This window comes from Carassius auratus, chromosome 45 (assembly GCF_003368295.1).
Source record: "Carassius auratus strain Wakin chromosome 45, ASM336829v1, whole genome shotgun sequence".
In the NCBI taxonomy this organism is placed as follows: domain Eukaryota; kingdom Metazoa; phylum Chordata; class Actinopteri; order Cypriniformes; family Cyprinidae; genus Carassius; species Carassius auratus.
Window position 1 is genome coordinate 1,745,598 of NC_039287.1, and position 25,200 is coordinate 1,770,797.

Here is a 25,200-nt window from a genome sequence, read left to right on the forward strand (position 1 = left end):
TTAGACTTATTTTACTCATGTATGTTGCCTTTTTTGGGGTTGTTATTCTAGCGAGATCTGGCAACACTGCAGAAGTCTTTACTAAACAGCCCAAATGTTTGCAGTGTCGATACTTACAAGGTGTGGGAAGTGTTGAGAATCTACATATATCAATAATTGTCTCATGTGTTGGTTTTAGGAAAACTTTGATTCCTTTGAGCTCAAGAGGTAAAGAAGACGACTGCTGATGGCTCTAAATTTAGGTTAAATTGAAAAAGGAGTGCAATAATTTTGGTAATAGTCTGGGGAATAAACTAGGACAAGTTATACTATTCTGTGATGGTCTCCATTTTTATCCCAATTATATTGCAACATGCTGTTTTCTGCCATTTCACATTTATGTAGAGTGGGAGGCGTTTGTCTGCACCATTCATACTGTTCAATCCATGAGTGCATCCAATGCTCTTGCTGGTTAGCTTCTGCAGCTATCCCCTGCTGGTAAATGCTGTAACTACAATGTTTTACAGGTTAAGAGCATCTTTCTTCACCAGGTCATTCTGACATAAAGTATGCATTGATTTTGATGTTGTACCATCTCAAAGTAGTTTGTTTAAAGTAGTGGTTCTCAACAAATTCTGCATCCAGTTATGTTCCAGATGCTCAAAGGTGTTAAAGTTCTTACTATTCATAACCAGCAACAACATTACAGTCTTTCTGTGTCAATGACCATGTTTAGCCATTCACTGGTTGTAAACACAACATCATCCACACATAAATAATGAAGAAGCTTTAACCGAACAGGATTACAGGTCATCTCTGCAGTCACACATGATCAGCAGAGCAGAAAATTATTTTATGATGGGCTTCTGTTAAAATATTGCACAAACAGTTTTGCATATGTGTAGAGAGTTTTGTGTCAAAGCAAGGGTAGCTGTTTAGAACTGTGCATTCACTTCACTTCATAGGTTATGCCATTAGGGAAACATTAGTTAAAAATTGCAAATAACAATGGGAAATTATTCTAATGCATGATCACAGTGATTTATTCTTCATTATTTAACTCAAAGATCTTGGTTAAATCTTTTTTTGACTGCTTATTTTTTATTTACTTTATTTTTTATTATTTTGCAACAATGTTACAGACTTTTTCATCATGTTGTCTAGCTATTTATTTACAGAATATGAAATCATATACACGAGTTATGGAGAACCCCGGTTTTTATTACAGGTTGTATTTCAGACTTGTACTGTAAATTATATTTTAGATCATATTAAGTTAGAGCCTGAAGTAAGTTATGTCCCAGAACCACCATTTAACAAAAACGGTTCCTTAATCATGAATAACAAATCTAAAAGAATACAAATAAATTAACTAGACCACTAAATAATAATAATAATAATAATACAATTTTAAAGATAAGAATAACATTAATGGAGAGCAATGTCTTTTTTTTAATCTATTTTTGGTTTTGACAGTGTTCTGCTGTGCTCATTAAAACATGCTTTATAGCTATTTCTGCTCCACAAAGAAATAAAAACATGAAGCTTTTAACAGGAAAGTTTAATTTCTCAAGACTTCAAGTCAGTCGTCTTCTAACTGAAGAACCACCCCAGGCAGAATGTATCTGTATGCAGACAATCATGAAAAAAGCAAAAGCAAAGTCCTAAGGACTAAGATTTGAGTAGCCTCGTATATTTAACGTTATTTTTAGCTTGTCTGCATCGTAACTGCATTTGGCCTTCTGTGTGCCGCCCTAAGCCTTTAGATGGGAATGCCTCATTCATTAGCTAGTAATCGAGTGGCTATTTCAAGAGGTCCACGATCGTGAAGGGCTTGGAATCGCGCGTGTTCTTACAAATGAGCCCCCACCCACCCAGATTTCCCTGTCGTGCCTCCTTCCATGCACACAGCAGCACATGGTTACAATCAAGCCCATAAATCAGGCGCCTCCGATCGAATAGTCCGAATTAAGCACACATGCACATCAGACTGGGGCTGGCTGCTGTTGCAGCAGAAGAAGCGAGAGAAACAGTCACACATCAGGGGGATGGATGGACCCAACAATCCTCTATAGTGATCAATATCTGACTGTCTTTTGCAAATCGCTGCAGTGCTTCACAGGTGTGCACTCGAGTATTCTCATACGGATTGATTCAGCTGGAGCCACATGTCACATGTGCTTCATAGGAAGAACCGGGGCATCATCTGCTGCAAGCTGGATCTGGAGGAGGATGCTGCGGCAAGTGATACACAGAGGGCTGAAATCTTCTTTCTACTGGCTGGGTTTGTTCGTGAGCAGGCATCCGGTGTTCTTCCTCACCGTCCCCGCAGTCCTGACCATCATTTTCGGATTCACGGTGCTGAGCCGGTTTAAGCCCGAAACGGACCTGGAGATCCTGGTCGCCCCGACGCACAGCCTCGCGAAGATCGAGCGGAGTCTCGCCAACAGCCTCTTCCCCGTCGACCAGTCGAAGCACAAGCTGTACTCGGACCTACACACCCCCGGCAGATATGGAAGACTCATTCTGCTGGCCAGATCCGGGGGAAATATCCTGGAACTGGCCGAGCAGGTGCTCCAGGTGCACAAGAAGGTCCTGGATATGCGTGTCAATTATAAAGGCTTCAATTACACTTTCGCGCATCTCTGTGTCCTGAGCCACCGGGACAGGAGATGCCTCCTGGATGATATCATCACCATATTCGAAGACATTCGCTTAGCTGTTCTGTCTAACAGCACTTTTTCCAAGGTCCCCGTGAGCTATCCAAATACAACATTAAAGGTAAGAGGCATTGTCTGGCTGTGTTTCAAAACCTCGCGAGCCGCCTAACGAGACGGCGTTTTTCCGAGGCTTTTGCGACGCAGCCTTTGTGTGCCATGGAGCGACATCGCAACAATGAAACTGTTGACAAAAACCATCTCGGCATATTGCGACTTTCCATTATAAAACCTTACAAAACGCCCAGAATTATGAATAGACTTCTTGCTGCTGAGTGTGCTGCCTCGGAATCAGCTGAATAGTAAGTTCTCTAGCACTGCACTCGAGAAGCCTGCAACGTGCACTAGATAGAAGACACTCACAGAGTCCAAACTTTATTATTTATCCTTTTTTTCATAATAGATAGCCTACCTATTCAATCAATAAAATTATGAGAACATATAACAAGCAATATTATGAATTAAATACACTGTTTAGAATCCAGTATACGCTGTGTTACTGTAAATCATTCAAATGCAAACAGATAATTAATAACACTGAGTTAACTGCAATTACAAGAACCACTAACATTGAGATTCCTTACTTAAATTAGTTGTATGTAATTTTTGAAATGTTTTACACACATTCACAAGTAACAATCAACGAATTATAATTTTTAACAGAGTAACAAACCCATCCTGCCATCACAGACAAGAAAAGTGACTAAAAATTACAATAAAGCAACAATAGTTGTTCGGAAACAGTGAAAGCATATATATTTTTCAGACCCAGTGCATGCTGGGAAGACCATTGCTACAATTATGAGCAAAAACTGTGCTTATATAAGAAATGCTTGAACATAAAACCGCCTTAAACTACTTAGATTCAGCAGTAATCTAAATCTGAAACAAAATAATATCTAGTACATTTTTCCTCAAATATTTTCAATTATATTTATCCAAATTTAGATCATTTTGATCTGTGAAATATACTGTCCTTAATATGTTGCGTTTCACGATCTAAAATAGCACATAATCATAAATTGCAGTGTATTTGTACTACAGTAAATATGAAAAAAAAGAAGCATCAATCGTCGGGAAACAGTGAAACCAAGATTTTAGGCCCCAATGCATGCTGGGAGAACCATTGTTGGAATTGTGAATAAAAGGTGTGCTTATATAGGAAATGCTTGTAAAACTGCTTAAAATACTTAGATTCATCAATAATCTACATGAGTGATTATTTAAAATTATTGAAATATTCTAAAAGAATTATAACAGAATGTATTAGTACTTTTCCCCCCAAACATTTTTAAGTGATTGTTAGCCCAAATGTTTAGCATTAAAACATGAACATAATTCTGTTAAATATAGTTTATATTCATGAGTGGCATGGAGTTATTTAATGCAGTGTAATGCATATTGTTAAAATAAGTGACCTAAGCTGAGTCTGAACATACACCGAATATGAAGATACATCTTGTATCTTGAGACCTGTAAGACTAACAGTCTTTTTCAAAATGCTGCAGTATTCACAGACGAAAGACTAAATATAACACAACAGTACAGCAACCCAGATATCTTATTGTTTTCCCAAGCTTACGTCAGTAGGAGTAGGAGCAAGATCTGTGTGAATGAGGTGCTTACTGTGGCCTCTACAAGAGCTCATTCATATTGTGCCAGTCTTTTTCAGAACATCTTGAGGCTGTATTGCTGCATCCAAGACTACTTCGCTTTCCCAGCATAGCGAAATGCACTGTCCAGGATGTTGAAATATTGAGACTACTGAGAAAAAAAAAACAAAAAAACAGTAACACCCAATCTGCTATGGATTTTTTAAATTCAGCACTCTTTTGGTGCAAAAATTGTGTCATTCAACTGTGGAGACTGTCTTCACATATTTATCCAGCATTCCAGCTTCAAGCTGTTGTTTGATATCAGCTTGTGTTTTAGCCATTAAGCTAAAATCATCAAGTAAACACTGCTTCCTTTAGAAAACCCCCCTTTTTTGTTATGGAAGAACATTTTAATAGATTGTTGAAATGTGTTACATGCATTCAAATACCAGAACAAATCCACACCAACATAGCTGCTCATTAACTGGCTTGCTGATCCTGCAAGTTACACACGATTATAATGTGGAATTAATATTAAAATGCAGCAGTGGCAGCAAGTCAGCCCTTAGCTCATATGCAAAGAATGTTTTAACGGCCTCAAACAATAAGTGCAATGAAGAATCATAGGATATTCGAAAAATACCATACCAAACACATTGTGTCACAAATGACTTTTACAGAATATCTGTATATCTGACGTCTCTACCCTCTCTTTCCTCTTTAAAGCCCCATCACTTTTATGTTTGTATTTTATTGTCCATTCTAAACCTTACCAACTACGGAGCCCTGCACATATTTAAATATTTATTTATCATGGCCACAAATTATGAATTTGTCCCCTCATTTTAGTAAATGTGGTCCCTTTTTTTATTTCTTTCCCCGTTTACCCGTAATGTAGTTTTTAAAAAAAGACTGACACTGCAAATTGCAGTACTTCAATGTGTTATTATTAATCCACTAATAAAACACTAAACTATACAAATGTATAGTGTAAAATTGTGCAGTATATTGATTTATTAAACAGACATTAGGATATATTTTATTATAAGCGTTATATATATATGCATTCAAATTCAGTTTTATTCATAAGTTTCCTATAATGAAATAAATAAATTAGTAACTGGTTTGTTTTTCCTCTAGGATGGTCGAGTGTCCTTTATTGGCCATCAGCTGGGGGGCGTGGCCTTGCCTGTAAATAGCCGTGATCAACAAGTCAAGTTTGCTCGTGCCATCCAAATAACATACTACCTCCGCAACCTTGGACCAGTGGTGCAGGACATCATTTCTGAGAAGTGGGAGAGTGAATTCTGTAAGCTGGTGCACCAGCTGGCCACAGACAGCCAGGAACTACACATCCTGTCACTTACGTCCTTCAGCTTATGGCGGGACTTCCACAAGACAGGCGTGCTGGCCAAGAGCGAGGTACTGGTCAGCTTGGTGCTGGTGCTCCTGGCAGCCACCATCTCCAGCTCTATGCGGGACTGCTTGCGTGGGAAACCCTTCCTGGGCCTGTTGGGGGTCCTTACCATCTGCATCGCCAACGTGACGGCAGCTGGGATTTTTTTCATCTCTGATGGGAAATTTAACTCTACGCTGCTTGGGATCCCCTTTTTTGCCATGGGTAAGTGCGGCTTTGTTCACGGAGACTGCGGTGATTGTATGTAGGATTATTATAATTGCTGTGTGACTCCTCGGGGGTGGGTATAATTGTTTTCCATGGCAGTCATCAGGGTCAGTGCTTCAGCAATAATGGGCTTCATCATTACGGAGGGAGAATCTGTGATATTATAAATAGAAATGGAAGATTATTTTTTCTTTTTTTGTTGTACAATGAAAAAATCTGAGAAAGTTTGCCTGAAAATTAAAATGTATATAAACTGATGTAGCATTAACATGATCTGCAGATCTGATTCTGAATGATGGTATAGTTAATGTACTGCTAATGATAAACCACTTAATGTCTCAGTAATTTGCATAGAACAGAACCATGTGGTGGGACACATTGATCCAGCACAGTGATTCTCACTTTGTGGAAAGCAAGTCTGTTCTGATAGGGTCATCAACAGCTAGAAATGAATTAATTAATAATAATATGCAATGAATAAGATAAACATTTTTAGATAGAATAGTGAAACAATAAGATTTATAAACAGGGGAAAAGGAAGAAAACACTTTCAATATATATCTAAGAAAACACTTTCCACTTATTGTTTTGTGTTCACTTCACAAGATTTGCATCCAATCATATTCTGCCATGTTTACATATTCATGTCATTTGGTAAAACCCCAAATCAAGCAGATGTTAAAATGAACATGTTGGATGCCCTGATTGAGAAAACCATGAAAGGAGAAAGGTAAAACAAGACTACAATAAATGTATTAAACATATTATTATCCTAAAAACATAAGTATAGTTCCCGCTATGTTTGATATTCAGAATACAGTAAAATTGCAAGTGTCATAAATAAACAAACTCAATTAACAAGTATTTTATATCGAGTAACTTACATTTTAAGTTAGTTAATTCTTATTTTTTTTACTTTGTCACCTCGAATAGTTCCAACGAAGTCAACCGTCTCCGAGCAACTCCCTACAGTACAGTGCTGTTTTTTTGTTCCTGAATGAATCAGTGTTTTGAACGAATCGGTTCAGTGTGAAAGATTCATTGACTCACATAAGTAATTTGTCGCCACCTTCTGACTGATGTAACCTGTCGAGAGAGAAAAAACGTGGATAAGATGAAGAATATAGAATAATACATTTTAGTATTACATTTTTGCTGACATTTTGTTTACTTTTGTACCATTTTGTTACTGTGTTGGATCCACTTGATGACAAATGTTTTGATTTAGTCTCCTCCATAATAGTGTGTGCCTGAATGAAACTTAATCCAGCAAATAAATAAATCAATTATATTAGATAGAAAACATGTTATTTCACCAATAATTGTAGTGTGAATCTAAAGGAACATTAGCTCATGCATTTTGGGAGAATAATAAGGAACAGTCATTAATTTCCGACAGTGCTGTGTTCGTTCTTACATGTTATTTTTGTGGACCCCTGGGAACACAATCTAGCCAAAACAAACTTGGAAATTTAACGAACTCCGAACTCAACACATCTTGCAGGTGTTAAAACACCCTTAGATTTCACACCTGTCTAGGTTGCATTAGATGCCCTTAGGTGACGACTGTCACAACCTTCAACTGAGTGGAACTAATTAGCCTCAGATTTAAAACGTGTCAATTTGTTTTTCTCCTTTGGAGCTAGAATCATGATTCTCTCCAAACAAGGATATACAGGGTGCAAAAGCACAATTACAACCTACAGAGAATAACTGCTTACAGCACTCTTACTCTCAGTCAGTGCAATAGCATAATCAGCCATCAGTTACATGTGGCTTCCTAATTTAAGAAGACAGAAACATTGTCAGTAAAGAGACTGACTATACTGTAGGATTTTATGATCATGAATGTCCTTGTGGATCAAAGGTAATAACACTTGGTGCTGTACTGTATACTCACCTCTTAAGCTTCAGCCAGCCGTTTATGGAGTCCCTAATGATCTGGACCCCTCAGATGCTCAGTCTTATTGCAAGGCTAGCCCTGTGTGAAAGATTAATTGCTCACTGAACAGTGGATTTGGAGCTTTTTTAAAATACCAGAGGACCTGTGATTTACTGTGCTTTGCATTTGAACTTCGCAGGAAGGACAATCTGGAGAAATAGATTTTGTCCCGCTGGCGAAAATGAATGGTGACATTCTACAAGGCACATCACAATGTGCTGCGGGGACCCCGGGGACAGGGGTTGGCTCCATCGAGTTGGCGAAGTGACATTGGATTCAAGTTTGTGGATGATTCTGAAAAGTTTTTTGATAGTATAGACACAATTGAAATCATGGGCTTTTCCTCACACAAATTTATAATATGATTTAAAAGTCTCGAATTTGGACTACTTTTTATGTTTTTTTTTTCAATCCTTTTTTAAACAGACGTGGTCAAGCTAAATAAAGCTACTTTGTCTATAATGGGACAAATAAGGTTTGAAATGACACAAAGGTGAGTAAATAATGAGAGAATCTTAATTTTAGGGTGAACTGTCCCTTTAAAAGGACTTTGGCAGAAGATGGATGCGCTGCAGAAAGCACTGTGCGACACTGTTGTCTGTGACAATGAATGGAGTGCATGCTATACCTTCAGTTGAAGTTTAGAGGTTATTTTTGATCAGACGCATACAGCAAAGGGACTATTTATAGACTTGCTTCCTGCCACACATCTTAGTGGCAGAGCGGCGAATGCTTTGTTCTGCTGGGACAAATGACAGGATAGGAAATCAATGTCAGAGTACTCACTCACCTCCTGATCACTGTGCACAAAGCTGTTGACGTATGATGAGCCTTGATCATGAAAACCATAGGAATTATAAAGCTAGTCCTCATAATAACACACTTATAAAGATAAATAAATATCTTTAAAGGACAGAGATATGTATCAAGAATGTAATTTGTGTCATTATTTACTCACCTACTATTGTCTGTTCATGCACCTCAGAAGAATTATTTTTTAAATCTTCAAGCAGCCCTTAAAGCTCTTATTGTGTATGTGTGTGTACATATTTGCACAGTCTTGGCATTCATTGTGGACAGTAAAGTAAGAATTTTATTGCTAAGGGAAACTTGTTTTCCTCACTGGGTATGGTAAATGCCTTGAAAGGGGTCATTGGGTTATACATGCACTTTTACTAGTAGTTTGAACTGAATGTGTGTTGGCAGTGTATAAACAACCACCCTATAATAATAAAAATCCACCCAGTGTTAAAAAAAAAAAACTTTTTATCTACTTGCATGTTTTCCCCTTTATCAAATCGAGTCTATCTCAGATGCCTGTCTTTGTGACATCACACAGACAGGCCCCTCCCACAATAGTTTGATTGACAGTAGTGTTTCATCACAGACTGGAATGGTGTCTTAAAGGTCCCATGACATGGATTATTTCCTTTTCTTTAAATGCTTTTTAATGTGTCCTTAGGTGTATTTATATTGTTAGTATGATTTTTACATTTAAAATTTAGAAATAAAAAGCATATTTATATCCTGACATTAGCCCTCTGGCTTGAATGCTCTGTTTGAAGGGGAGTGTCTGCTGTGAGACTCTGAGTAAACCACAACTGTTGTGATCGGCTGACATCTTTGCATTCGAAATGCATATTACATGTGAAACCCCTCTCAAATATATATATATATATATATATATATATATATATATATATATATATATATATATATATATATATATTCTACTATTACAGCTGTCGAGATTAACGAATCTCGGAAGTGTTGATTATATAATTATTTTTTCGATCTTTTCCCATCACATGAAAGGCTGCAGTGATGAGCATTGAGTAGACAGAGTCTGTTTATCGCGTGGATGCAGTGATCTCGTCATTATTGCAACACGTTTTCTCTCACAAAATGCTTTCACCACAGCTAACAGCAAACACATGAACACAGAAAGAGCTCCGTTGTGGAGCATAACAGCGTCATTCATTGTAACGGCAGTTTGGGCAAGAGTGCAGATATACTCGCGATGTTTAACAGCTCCGGAAAAAAGCGAGCGTTCTTTGATCACTCTCTGTAGTTAAATCACAATTTAAATAACAGATTTGTTTCATGCTACTAAGAGAAACAACGTGAAGTTGATCGTTTGGTCACTGGCTTGATTCACTGATGCATAAACAGTATTAAACGATTTAGAAAGAAAGTCTGTGTGAACTTGAATGATTAGCTAAACATCAGAAATCACTGATCACAGATCAGGCATTAATGAACACTGTTACTCACTGTTTGTGCCAGTGCCGTCGAATCCATATCATAAAAGTCTGTTTGAAAAGCCTGTGCTGACATTGCGACTGAATTATATGTAAATATTTGGGCGGGCAAAGCAGAGAAAGGGGAGGTAACAATTCTCGTTACAACGTCACAACGAGGAGATTCAAGATCAGCCCGTTTGAGCTTCCATTTTCTCAAAGGCAGAGAAAGATAGAAAAATCTCAATTTACACCGATTCAAATTTCTAGAAACTTGGGGACCATATACAGGCTAGGGGAACTCATATTAATGTTAAAAAAACTCAGAAAGTGAAATTTTCATGTCATAGGACCTTTAAATTAGACCCGCCCTGAGTGAGCTGTCATCAGTCCGCCATTGTTTCACAGCTGGACCAGATGTAGACGAGAATGTCTCCTAAGCGATTGAGGTGTTTTGTTGTTGGATGCAATAATGAACAGAGCTGTTTACTCCCAATGTCTGAGCTGCCGAAGACACAGTGTATTACATTTGTTTCTGAAGGGAATGCTCCACCGATCTACCTAAATGTGTCTATCTTTGCGCGAAACATTCATGATCCAGCTTCACCTACAGAAAAAGTGAGTATAAGGTTGTTTGATGAATCTTTGCAAATCGCCTTTCCTAATAATGTGCTATTTAGCAAGTTTCACGATGAATGTGGCTATGATTAAACCAGGCGGCAAGGAAGTCGACCGGAAGTTGAAGTCGGCTGCGAGGTGCCATCTTGTAGCAGAACTTCACTTGCGTTAGCATTCCCATTGACTCCCATTCATTTTGGCGTCATTTTGACAGCGAATAACTTTACATCTGAGGCGTTTAAAGACTCCGTTTGTCCATTATTTATTTTTAAAGATACACGACAATGTATAAAGGGCTCCATTACCTTCTATGTTACATTATGGCCCCGTAGAAACAGTTTTTGTAAAAAATAGGCTAACGATTGCATCATAACCATGCGACTCTCTGTCGCATTACCGTACAGACAGGAGGAGAAGCTCGCAGGCAATTAACTTAATATGGCGTACTGGCGTTACATTTTAAAATACTATACAAAATAATTAATCAGAATACTTACTCCTGCTCACTCACGACAAAGAACTCCCCGCTCAAGCTCGCCGTCTCTGCAAGATTAACAATGGCAGTTTGCACGCACAGCTACTAGAAGATTTGCATCTGTCAGACAGGTTGCTGACGTCGTCACACTTCGTTTGAGTCTGCGCGTCAGAAACGGAAGTGCTAAAAAACGCTAAAAATGGGCTTCATTTGTCTCAATTGAGTTCCAATGGGGTCGCTGTGTCCATTTCTTTTACTGTCTATGGATTAAACAGTCTCTCTGAGAGCAGCTCGGAAGAGGGGGGCGGGATCAGTAGAGCTCATTAACATTTAAAGGAAAATGCTACAAAACGGCTCTGAAAGGAAAAGGTGCTTTTTTACACTACCATTGAGAAATTTTAACCAAACTATGTTACAGACTTTTCATTAAGACCCTAAAGAATCATGTAAACTTGTAGAAAATGGGCATCCGATGACCCATTTAAAATGCCATAAAAAATCCACAAATTGTGTTCTGTCATGCAACTAGTTCAATCTGTGGTCCCCTTCACCCTCTCTAAAAATAGTTGGAGTCTGCTATGCTGAATATTTTGAAACTGAACAGATGCAAGAAGTTCACATGGTGAGAAAGGCCTGTTGACAGCAAAGAAATGAAAACTTATAAAATGAAAGAGAGGTGAAGCCAGTATTGTGCAGTAGCACAGTGCCAAAAAAGCTGAAATTAACCAAAAATTCATTAAAAAAAAATAAACAAACCAAATTATGTTAAGTAGATTTTACAGACCACTGGTGCAAATGCGGCAATCTACACAGTAAAAACAAATATTTAAAATTATCTGAATATGTTTTACAAGAATATACTATACTTACTCAAAATCTGAATTTCACATTTATTTCAGTGTTACTTGCAGTTTCTCTGTAAATTTTTGTGAAACTTACTAGCAATTTCTCAGCAAAAATTGACTCAAAAGTACATCCTACACCAAAAGTTTTGCGGTGTACTTAGGTTTCTGAAACTTTGGGGAAGCTCATCTACAAATGTTTAAACTTACTCAGTAAAATGTAGCATGCTAAAGCTGTCAGTTACAAAGAAAACATAGCTGCACCTTTAGTTTGATATCCTACAGCCGTTTATGAAATTTGGCTAAAATATGATGATAGATGATAAGCATAAGAAATTAGATTTTTAAATGAGAAAACAGATGGAATATAAATATATAACACTGACAAACACAAATGAAAAACAAATCAAAGAGCAGATAAAGCCAAAATTAGGAGAAAGATGACTAGATGTAGCTTGTTACTAGAATCCAGCTGTTTTGAAAATGTCTGAATTGTGCTACTGGGAAAATGTAGTTAAGTTAGTGTCTGGGTTTAAAGATGTGTATGTCAGTTGTGAGCCAGATTGTAAGTGTGTGTACGTGTGTGTGCAGTGGCGTAGTCACTCCCCAGCACGTCAGTCCTATTGATCGAGCTCATTTAGGACCACAGACTGTGGAACAGCATGTGCCCTGGGATCTGGACCGTCTCCTTGCAATTCTCTTCACACAAGCATGATTGTGCCTGGTCATGGCTAACACACATTCACAGTGCCCGGGAAGACCAACCCCATCTCAATCACCATTCTAGAAACAAACACATGCAACCGCCAGCATTTACAGCAGACCTTTGCTGTCTCCCGCAGGAAAATATAAATGATGGAGTGTTAGTAGATTGAAAACTGGCCATAGTGAATGTCATTGATTTGCCTCTGTGCAAGAGGGCATGAACAAGTCCTGGGGAAGAGATTAGGGGTCTTACAGATGAACTACTAATCACAAATGTCTTCAAGCGTCACATGTTACATGCCATTAAGCCTGTGGCTGGATAATTTGCCATTATCAGAAAGAAGAATCAGGATGAGAAAGGTTTGTTGAACATCGCAAGCCAAGAGAAAAAAAAATAATTTGCATAGTTTGGTCAGGCATGATGAGCGACCACTGAATCGGTGCGTGAAATGGAAATAGTAGCAGACGTCCATCAATTCTTCATCCTCCCTCCATTTGTCATTAATATTCCAGTCCTTTTATCCTTCAGCTGTATGATTTATGTTTCACTTTTTTTTTTGATTGAATGGAATAATTGGCATTAAAAATACAACTGTTTTGGATTGAAGTTGTTTGGACTTGACAATAATTTTAAAAGTCATTTTTATGCTTCTTGGGCACTAAAAGGAAAAGTGATGTTTTGGTATGGGAGTACAATTGTTAAGAGAGATCGATCTTCCGGTGAAGGCCTTGAACACACTGACACATGCTGAGAGTGGCATGTTTTACGATGACATGAAATGCTGTCATAGATTGTAAGGTAGATTCTCCCATGAGTTTATGTGACTGAAGCCACGGCATATAGAAAGTGAGTGATGGAAAAGGGTGATCATGAGCTATCCAACCACTTCCTTGATTGCTGCTTTCCTTTTACGACTATAGTTCATTGTCTTTTTGATTTCAAAGTAGCCTCATTACTTTGTGCAAAACTGATAATGAACGATTAAATTGCCTTCCTAGTGGGTTAGAGGTCAATAAATTTCAATAGTGTTGCCCATGGTACAGTAAATGCAGGGCGTTTTGTTCAGCTCATTTGGGATCTCGACAGAAAAGTAGGCCATAAGAAAGATCTGAAAGTTTTAACTATTCATTTGAGATTGATATAAAGCCCCAACTTTTTTATTAGTCTTCTTTTATTGCAGTCTTTTTCATATGTGAATACGTTGTACTTTCCCTTTGCTATTTTTACATTGGTTCTTTATGTTTAGAAAAAAAAAAAACGAGATCTTAGGGTAGCTTGTTATGTCTTATTTATAAGTCTATTGATCAAATAAATTGATATTTTATTCAGCAGGGATGCTTAATCTGATCAAAAGTGATAGTACAGACTTTAACATTGTTATAGAGAAAATAAAAATGAATGCTGTTCTTTTAAACTTGCTATTATCAAAGAATCCTGTAAAAATATCATAGTTTCCTGAAAAATATTAAGCAGCAAAACTGATTTCAGCATTATAATAATCAAAGTTTCTTGACCAGCAAATCAGTGTATGATTTATGACAGATCATGTGATACTGAAGATTTAGCGTTGGCATCACAAGAATTAATAAAACTTTGAAAAGTATTAAAGTTGAAAATAGTTGGTTTACATTGTAATACTCCACTATATTACAATTTTTTTATTATTATTGTATTTTAATCAAATGAATGCAGTCCTGGTGAGCATAAGAGACTTCTGTACACCAAACTTTTGAATGGTAGAGTATCTTGAAATACTAAAATTTTAAATGGAAACTTATTCACTGCCAAACACAGCTAAATATGGTTCTTAAAGTCAACAGCAGGACCGATGAGATTGATGAGGTCCACTCCAATGAAATTACATGTGTGAACTCAAACCTTCTGCTGATTTACATGTGGTGCATTTGCACAAGCTTTTTCATTAGCAGTTGCAGATGCAGCAGATGTGTGGGGTGCCACAAGAAGCAGCAGGCTTTCAATACAATGATTCTCATTACGACAGAAGTGTCACACCATCCTCTCCATCTTCTGACTGCAATCATTTGACTGGCTCTGCAGAGCGCCCAGCTTTATACTTAGACACTGTTGTGTTGAGTTTTGTGCAGATCACACACCTAATCCTCAGCAGCAGGATTAACGGTGAGCAGTGATGTGTGTCGTGTTAAGATAAGGACATTTTTACTGTCAAAGGAGATGCTAATTTTGGGTACTTTTGTAATGCAGCATTCTAAGCATGTTTTTATTTTATTTTTATTTTTTTGAATGAGAAGTGCTTTATACTGGTAATGTCATGAAAACAAAATGAAGCCATTAAAAAAAAAAACTTTCGCACTGCAAATGCAAGATATATTTATTTTAGAAATAAATGTGGGGTAAGAAACGTTTATTTAATGAAAAAAAAAAAAAAATATATATATATATATATATATATATATATATATATATATATATATATATATATATATATATATATATATATATTACTTAAATGAAAAAAAAAATATTTGAAAATTGTTATTTGTTAAATTTATTTTTGCTTCATAAAAAAAAAAAAAAAGATATGTATACATAAAAAGCACTTAGTTCACCCCAAAATTAAAAAAGCTGCAAATTTACTCACCATAAGGCCAACCAAGATGTAGAGGAGTTTGTTTCTTCATCAGAACAGATTTGGAGAAATTTAGAGTAACATCACTTGCTCACCAATGTTTTTATCAGCTGTTTAAACTCTTATTCTGATGACACCATTCACTCAAGGGAATCCATTGGGGAATTACTTCAAATCTGGTGAATTATTCCTTTGAATCAAGCCATTTTTGTTGTTGCATTTGCCCCAAAGAAGAACTATGGTGATAATGCCATGTTGCATTATCCAAAACATGTGGAAATACCATTTGAAAGTAAATATAAATTCAAAATATATTACAAAAATATGACGCACTACTTTCAGAATATATATTCAATGGCTATATAGGCTATTGTACATGTCTTTTCGGAGCAGCATAGAAAGACTGATGTATTATGGAAATCTGTGTAATATTTTCCCCATCTTCTGTCACAACTGGCCATGCTTTATGAGAGGTGTAGGGAGGGTCCATCCGTAGGGTGTTTTCCTGCCAGTGATGAATGTGTTTGCAGCTGCTCTGGTGCTGAAGTTTTAAAGCAGTAATTTTGTTTAATGACTCACTGCACTGCAGTGAGAGAGGTGATGCAGCTTTTTATATTGAAGCCACGGCTTCAGAGTAGCTTTCCTCCAGCCGGTGCCGGCTGGAACTGTCCACGGGAGACCTGTGAGAAACTGCCCTCTTTAGCGATGTGGAATGTTGTACCTGTGCACCAGCACCCTGAGACATGAGGTACAGCCTTTTATTTCCTATTGTACTGCTTGTGAGACTTTCAGGGAACACTGCAGTTCAGTTCCCAGGTGTTCTCACAAAGCAGCATGGGGAAAATGCTCTGGGATAGGGAATTCACTATGAATAAATTGTGCCCTCTGTTTATTTGTGCACATGGTCTGCATTGTTTCAGCACCCAATTCACTAAATGAATTATGCAAATCCTGTGACACACAAACATATGCCTCCCCAAAAAAACAAACACAAAAAAAAAAACACACACAGTTTGCACAGTGCAATTTCTTCTAGTGCAGGTCAGTTCTGAGTGTTTGGTTGTGTAACTATGCTGTTTACTACTCTGTGATCTGAATCTGCTTTTTTGAAATACTGGAAGTCTACTTGACTGCCATTGTTAGGACGTAACTGACTAAAAGACAACACTATATATTTTTCACTGTTAAGAATAAAACTGACTATTGGAGTATGTTTCACAAGAAAATTAGATTATTTTTAAGTAGAAAGACTACAATTGTATTTGATTCAATGTGTTACGTATGTTGTTTTTCAGTGTATTAACAGTGAACTCTATGTTTCAGTATCTCATCTATAACAGTGTTTCATGGTTCTCTCTCTTACAGTATGTAGTGCTGGAAAGTCTGATTCTTTGGTGAATCAGTATTTTTGGGCATTATATGTAAATGAACATATTCAAAATGAATCACACATTTGAGTCCCTATTTGTTCATGGTTTAGACTTGTAAATTATGATATTTTGTTGTATTTACTATAAATTTAAGTGTTCAAATTTAGATTGGCTTATATATTATTATTATTATTATTATTATATAAAATATTGTCACACTGTACAATAAGGTATTATTTGTTAACAATAGTTAATTACATTTAACTAACAATGAACAATACTTCTACTACGGCAATACAGTACATCTGTTTACTTTTACATTTACTAATACATTTAAAAAATATTGTTTTCAGCAAATAACCATGATTTTGCATGTCATTTTTTAAAACTTGCATATCAAACAAGAATATTCTGCAACTGGTCTACCATAGAAGTCCTCTGACGGTCTTCTCATTAAAATGTTTCACTCATGGGATATTTCATAAATGTTAATGTGAGTAAATTAGCATATCTCTGGTTTAGTGCCAATGCAGTGATATTTGAGTCTTACCAACGAGCCGTAAGACTAAAAAGGTTGGGAAACACTTATCATAACATTCTTATTATTGATTACAGGCATTTTAATGATTTAAATATTAAAAAATGTAAATAAACAAAACACACAAACAAAAACACAAATATGATGTGTTATTTTGGCATTAGTACTGCACTGTTGCACTGTGAGTTTGGACAATATCACCTTCCAGATGCTAACATATCACTTAAACATGATGCAAGAGGGATTTCCTTATGTAGGACAAAAGAGAGGCACTGGAGTGGTGTTTAATGTAATACAGAACTCTTTTCTGAATTACATGGCGAATTCTTTAGTGTGGGCTGAGAATGAATCACCACAACACAAATGGAGTGCCATCAGGCTGCTGGTCGAGGGCAGAAATAAAATGCGCTCAGTTCTAAAGGTCTAATGAAACAGGAGAAAGACAAACATTACTAAACTGCATATCTGCCTCGATCCAGCCTTTTTTGTCTTATGCTCCCCAGCAACCCCATCAAAGGGGGCTCAAGCCGATCTGCATCTCCACCTAATCAGGAAAAAAAAATTCTTATTATACTACATATAATTTGAATCAACATTTATATAATCCAAATGACCATTATTACGAGGAACCACTTTTTTTCCCTTAAAAAGCTTTCAATTACTAGAATCTTTTCTATACTAGAATCTTTTTCTATTTTATAGGTAAAATCTTAACAAGGACCTCCACGAACTTGCTTAAGTGCCCCCTGTACTAGCACTATAACAAATATAAGAAAAATATTCTCCATTATATTCTATGCATTATAAATTTATTCAGTTATTAATATCCACTATTATGTTATTCTTTTATTCGCTTCTCCTTTGAAACACGATTTCTTTGAGACAAACGTAATTTTTGACAGTCTTGTGACAGCACGCAAAAGCTTACTCCTAAAATAGCATACTACATCTACTGTATGGCACTGATTTTGTTTCAAACAAGTTATGTCAAAGGGGGTCCATCCATTCAAGGGTGTAAATTAAATCGGGGCCACTAGAGGAGCGTTTAGCAAAGTGACATCTTGAAACAAGATTGACACTTTTTGCCACAACAGCAGCGCCAAACATTAAAGAGTGCAGCAGCAAATAGAGTGTATTCAAAACGGAAAGCACAAAGCCCTGAGTTGGCACGGGGGTGCCGCTTATACATCACGGAATAAGACCGAGATTATTGAGGCATTTTAAATGAAACCATTTCATCAAAGCCTAGGATGATTTCACTCAACCAGCACTTGTGTAATAGGGCCAGTGGGGCTCTGACTGTTCCTGAACGTGGAGTAGTGAGTCACCTATTGCTGTTGCAGACATACACACATTTACTTCACTATCATACATCAGCATGATCATATATCATTAACATAGAACAGCGAGTACATACAGTATAGGAGCAAACCCATTAAACAATATTTTCACTGCTCAGTGTACTTTCTTGACTAGATCCACAATGCTAAAATGAAGTATATGTCATTCTGTTGGAGTAGCCAAGGAGAAGCTTTTAAAGTGTAGACTGCCAAGTTACAAGCTAAATATAATGTAAACTAGTTAAACTACAGCCATGCCACCATTTAAAAAACTATATGAAAAATTAATGTTAACAGATAAAACTGTGGAGTTCAGTGTTCTGAGGAAAGTATATTGCTTTGAGACATTCAGTGGGAGAGCATTATTTAGTTTTTACAACATTTACAGAAATGCTACTTTATTATTTTGTGCTTATTGTTAAAAAAACGAACATAAAAAACATTAAACATAACTAACATAAAAATTTGAATTTTGGAATTCTGGAATATTGCAATGTTTACAGGAACATACTACTTCAGTATTGTGTACAGTGTTTCAGTATAGTGTTACTTGCTGTTTCTTTGTAATTGTTGTTGAAATTCAATACTTTTCTGTGTGAAAATTCTTTCTATGCCTTTTTTTAATGTTATAGTTGTGGTCTATCTACTAAATACAAATAAAACTTTCCTGTTTGGGAATCACTGAACTAAATAAATTAGCCTTCATCAGCCTATAGAGATTACAATTCCATTTACATTTTTTCATGCATTAATTTTACAATTCTTTACACATTTCCAAAATGATAAATGGCAATCACTTCATGAATCTAATTAATCTTCTTAACTGGAGAATTCAAAAGAATTGCTCAAGCAGTAAAAGTGTTGTTCTAGATATGGCACGGTCAGCAGCTAATCACAAATTCAATTCTTTGTACATTGGTTTTGTTGATCTATATAATTTGTCATTTGTGATCCACGTTCACGCTCAGATTTGAATGTTTCATTTCTACCAAACTTTGTCTCTAGTTGTTTAGGTTTTAATTGCCATTAAGCAGAGACATCCCTTTCAGAGCAACCTGAGGCTAAGTGCCTATCTTAAGCATGCTTAATGATAAGAAGAAAGATTGTGATGCTCCTTCTATGAGTATATGCTACTGAACATGAAGTCTTTGTATTAGCAACCTGGATCTTTGACCACTGGGTGACCACCAGCCCACCACGTGTCCTCCTCATCTTGCAGATGAATTCACAGAAGCTAATGGACTTGCTCTTCCTCTTAATAAAGCTAAAAGCAGGGAAAGCCGGTCCATCTGACTCATTACATTGGCGTAATCCTTTATTGTTAATTAGGTTTTTCTCAGTGTCTTGTCAGGTCAATGAAAATTTATGATTTTGTAGAAAGAGGTAAGAGAGTCGTTTTTGTGACATATTCTTGACAGTGACCGCATGCGTAGAGATGAACTGCGGTGTCCTTGATGCTGAGTGAAATATTCAGTGGATGGATGAAAGTCAAAAGTATTAAAATGTTTAAAGGAGTTATTGTGCACACAATAGATGAGATGTAGAATGGTAGAAGGTAGAAGATGGATGGATGGTAGAAGAGTATTTGTATTACTGCTCATCTTACAACTCAAATCATGAAAGGCTTATTAGTCCATAGTCTCAGCCTCAGACGTCATGCTCACAGACCACTGGCTTGACGTCTGATGCATATGGGACACAAATTGGAAACACTTCAGTGTCGAAGGCATCATCGGCTTGGTTGATTTCTACAGGATTTCCACGAAACGTGTATCGCGTTCTTTAATGTTCTGTCTGGAAACAAAGACATGGCATGTGTGGCATTAAACCCCTAACGAAAGAAGAAAGCCAGTGTGTTAACAACTGTGACGACAAGCGCTTATCAGGATCAACTGAATGCTGGACTTCGCAGCATAGAATCTTTAAAATATGTCAGAGAGTTTTACATCCCGGTCTGTTGTTGTGGCGACATTTCCACGCCTCGAAACATTACGATGAACATAACAATTTGTGATTGGTTGTTTGACAAGACTAATTTGCGAGACTAAATATTCCATAACTTTAGTTGTTGACCACTATGACCAATGACCATGCCATTATCTAGCCAATGACTGAAAAAAATGCTATCTATCTATCTATCTACAAAAAAATGTGTATTTAATTGATCTATTTATAGAATTTAATCAGTCGTTTGGAATATGAATTTGTAATTAATTTAATTCAGATGCTTAAAATTCACTGGAATAAAAAAAACTGGGCTGTTGTTAGATTTTGGAATTGACACAGCTATCACTATAATGAGCCAAGTGGGTACAGTTTTCACCCAGTGCTAATAATATGAAAATGGGTTATTAAATTAATCACCCTGGCTGATATATCGGTCTTACACTACTCATGTTTTATTTTTTTGTACATATTATTCATGCTCACATAGCACATGCTGTGTAATCAACTATAAATTGCTTCTTTTTTGTTTTCAGGACATGGAACAAAGGGTGTGTTTGAGCTTCTGGCAGGCTGGAGAAGAACCAGAGAGAGCTTGCCCTTCAAGGAGAGAGTGGCAGATGCATTTGCTGATGTGATGGTGTGCTACACCATGACTAGCTCACTCTATATTATCACCTTCGGCATGGGTGCCAGCCCTTTCACCAACATCGAATCTGTGAAGGTCTTCTGCCAGAGCATGTGTGTAGCAGTCCTGGTGAACTACTTCTACGTATTTTCATTCTATGGCTCCTGTCTGGTGTTTGCTGGGCAGCTGGAGCAAAACCGCTATCACAGCGTCTTCTGCTGCAAGATCCCCTCGGTGGAGTATCTGGACCGCCAGCCCACTTGGTTTAAGACCATGATGAGTGACGGCCATGACTTGTCTACGCACCACGACAGCGTACCATACCAGAACCACTTCATTCAGCACTTTCTGAGGGAGCATTACACAGAATGGATTACAAACACCTACGTGAAACCTTTTGTGGTTATCCTCTACCTGATTTATGCCTCCTTTTCATTCATGGGATGTTTACAAATCAGCGATGGCTCCAACATAATTAATCTGCTAGCTAGTGATTCGCCTAGCGTGTCGTTCGCCCTTACCCAACAGAAATACTTCAGCAACTACAGTCCGGTGATTGGGTTTTACATCTACGAACCCATTGAGTATTGGAACTCCACAGTACAGGAGCACCTCAAGACGCTGGGCCAGGGCTTTAATAAGATTTCATGGATCGATAATTACTTTCACTATCTGAGGGTCGTGAATGTCAGCGCCTCAACCAAAACTGATTTCATTAACATCCTCAAGACTTCTTTTCTGAGGAGCCCAGAATATCAACACTTTGTGGACGACATCATTTTCTCCAAAAATGGAGACGAGTATGACATCATCGCCTCCAAGATGTACTTGGTGGCCAGGACGACTGAGAAGACCATGGAGGAGGTCGTGGAGCTACTGGAGAGACTTCGACCTCTCTCCCTCATAAACAGCATCAAGTTCATCGTTTTCAACCCAACGTTCGTATTCATGGACCGCTACAGTTCCTCCATCATCTCCCCCATCTTAACATCAGGTTTCAGCGTGCTCACTATTCTCATCCTCACCTTCTTCCTGGTCATAAACCCACTGGGGAACTTCTGGTTGATTTTGACTGTCACCTCTGTGGAACTGGGTGTCTTGGGTCTCATGACACTCTGGAATGTAGATATGGACAGCATCTCTATCCTGTGCCTTATTTATACTCTCAACTTTGCCATGGATCACTGTGCCCCCCACCTCTACACATTCGTACTGGCCACTGAGCACACACGGACTCAGTGCATCAAGATCTCTTTAGAGGAGCATGGGGCTGCCATTTTGCAGAACACCTCGTGTTTTGTGATTGGGATAATGCCTCTTCTATTTGTGCCTTCTAACCTGACCTACACACTGTTCAAGTGCTCCCTTCTCACAGCCGGCTGCACAGTGCTGCACTGTTTCGTCATCCTACCAGTGTTCTTGACATTCTTCCCACCTTCTAAGAAGCGACACAAGAAAAAGAAACGGGCCAAACGGAAAGAGCGGGAAAGAGAGAGGGAGCGGGAAAGGGAGAGAGAGGAAATCGAGTGCATTGAAGTCAGGGAAAACCCGGACCACGTAACCAATGTTTGATTGAAAGATGTGTGTGAATATAATTGGTTAGATATCAGCTCCAGTCCACTAGGGGGCGACGTCAGGCAGGCCTTCACAGGTCCAGAGGTGGCCGAGTCTGGCACTCTTGCCCCTGGGATGACCTTTGCGACCCCAGCAGTCAACAACAGTGCTGTCCAGAGTTAAAAACCCCTTTTCACTCATTTCTTGTGTACACTTCGTCCAGAACAGTGTATAACATCTGCAGCTGCTAGATTACATTAGCTGTTAATGTGAGAGGTTTGCGTATAAAGGTTGTCTGTATACATGAACTAATACAAAAGACCTAAACAGAAGGCCTCCAAAAATGTTAGCATGAATCTAAGAAGGTAGTTTCCTGCTTATTTTAGATTTGGGTATTCCCAAGTGTATTCATATATGTTTTGCAAGAGCAGATATCACAACAAGTTCATTTGGTCTTATTTAGCACCAACACAATTATTTCTGATCACTGTTTTTCTAACTGTTATGCACCTCACATTCCTTCAGCCTTTTGCTTACATAATTAATCAAGACCAACTCTGTTTAAAAATAACTAAAAAAAAAATAAAGTAGTAAAAAAAAATAGCAGCAAGCGGAAGTAGCAGATTTCAGCATCCATCAAATTATGCAGCACTATCCTAGAAGTAACACTTGGCATGCATTTATCACAAATGTCCTGTAGCAAATCTAAAAGTGTGTTTGCAGTTTCTCTGGTAGCAGTTATTTAGACATAATCACTCAGACTCCCCAGGAGGCGAAAGGTCCCACCTTATACCTGGAAAATATCCTCAGAGCAAAGCATTAATGGTCAATAGAATGAAATATTAAGGCTTGTAAAAGGTGTTTTTCTCCATTAAATGTTCGGTGAATTTACATTTGTCAGATTTGACATTTAGCAGATATTTAGACTGTAATTTGTTTAACTCTTCCGGGTATATAAACAGTGTCAGCAGGTGTTTTGTTAGGAGACCACCAACATGAATCACTTAAATGTTTTGCATATAATATTAAACTGCATATGCCATTTAAAAAAAAAAAAAAAAGGTTTTCCAAAACACCCAAGTGACTCATTCACGAGAAAAGATACTTGTAGCATGTCTTAAAGCTGCATTGATATGATCCGTTTGTTTACTTGCTTGTGTGATTGTTTGTTACAAAACCACAAATCTTACACCTGTTCATGTAGTTAAACTGCGCAATGAAAAAAAGAGTAGAGTTCTCCTTTCTGTTGTTTTGTTATTTTGCACATTAGACAGTTTCACTGATGGCTGTCGTCTAAAATACAGTACATGTCAAATGACAAGAGTAGATATTGTTTTTGAGTGTAGCATGTTTTGTCTGTTTTTGTGAGTCTTTGCAGAGATTAGCAGTGCAGATGATATACACTGTGTTCATGCTGAAAAAATTTCTTGCACAAATCAATATAAAAGGTATCAAGGTACATTCTGGTGGAAGTTAGTAAGTCTGTTATGTTAGAATTGTTGGTTCTCTTGTCCAGAGGTCAAGACATCAGCTGATGTTGTGTATTAGCAAAGTCGTCGATCCAGACCGTTTTAAACTATGGGTTATTTTATGTGTCACAATTATGTATCGCACCAGTCAAACCTACTGTAGCTCTTGAAGAAACAACACAAAGTGTAAACATCAAAGAATACTTCACCCAAAAAAAATACTAATTCGGTCATCATTTACTCACCCTCATGTCATTCCATACCTATATAACTTTTCTTCTGCAGAACACATACAAAGATATTTTGAGGATTGTTTTTGTCCATACACTGGGGTCCAAAACAACTCCAGGTATGTTTGGAATTAAATGTGGGTGAGTAAATGGTGACATAATGTTCATTCTTGGGTGAACTATCCTTTTAATGTAAAAGTATCTGGAATGGACTGTGTAGATGGAGGCAAAAATCAGCCGATAAATCAGTTTGCTTTTTGTCAGGCTTATACCCCCCATGCCTGCTTCCGGGAAGCCTTTTGGTTAATGTTCCAATAATCACAAATTAACAATATTTTGTATAAATATTTCATCAACCTCTGATTGTCCTAATCAACCGTGTAAAGGTGTAATCAAAGTAATTATATCCTTATCTCATACTACAACAAACTGTTCTCATTCTTACCATGTTTTCATTTGTTCAGATGTAGATTCGAATTGATTCTAAGTCAGTCGTTGCAATGTATGCCTCAAAATGCCCCCCCCAGAAAAAATGCTGAATTTTTCCTGTTGTGTATATTGTACACATTTCACAATCAATGAACTGTGCAAAACGCATGTGGTTTCCAGAGCCTTACTGATCCAGTCAAACAGCTGGGTTCATTATGGAGTCATTTCAAGGGCAGAAGGCTTCTCGTTGGGGGAGGTTTCATTGACTAGAGTTTACTTGAGAGGTTGAGATACATGGACCAAAGGTTTCCTGTAGAAAAGTCCATTAGAAACGATAAAACACTTCATGTAC

At 37.4% G+C, this 25,200-nt stretch overlaps 1 protein-coding gene across 1 annotated transcript; it reads left to right on the forward strand.

Moving 5' to 3' along the window:
• Positions 1–1,476: 1,476 nt before the first annotated feature.
• On the forward strand, positions 1,477–23,212 carry LOC113062842 (patched domain-containing protein 1-like). The gene is made up of 3 exons (XM_026232868.1): positions 1,477–2,760; positions 5,432–5,912; positions 21,075–23,212. The coding sequence occupies exons 1-3, from the start codon at positions 2,032–2,034 to the stop codon at positions 22,736–22,738; spliced, it is 2,874 nt and encodes a 957-aa protein (XP_026088653.1). The 5' UTR covers positions 1,477–2,031; the 3' UTR covers positions 22,739–23,212.
• Positions 23,213–25,200: the final 1,988 nt, after the last annotated feature.

Excerpts from the sequence above, each read along its gene's own strand:
- LOC113062842 (XM_026232868.1), top strand. The coding sequence starts at position 2,032 with ATGGACCCAACAATCCTCTATAGTGATCAATATCTGACTGTCTTTTGC. Across the intron at positions 2,761-5,431 it reads ATCCAAATACAACATTAAAG|GATGGTCGAGTGTCCTTTAT; the intron begins GTAAGAGGCATT and ends TTTTTCCTCTAG. Across the intron at positions 5,913-21,074 it reads GATCCCCTTTTTTGCCATGG|GACATGGAACAAAGGGTGTG; the intron begins GTAAGTGCGGCT and ends TTTTGTTTTCAG.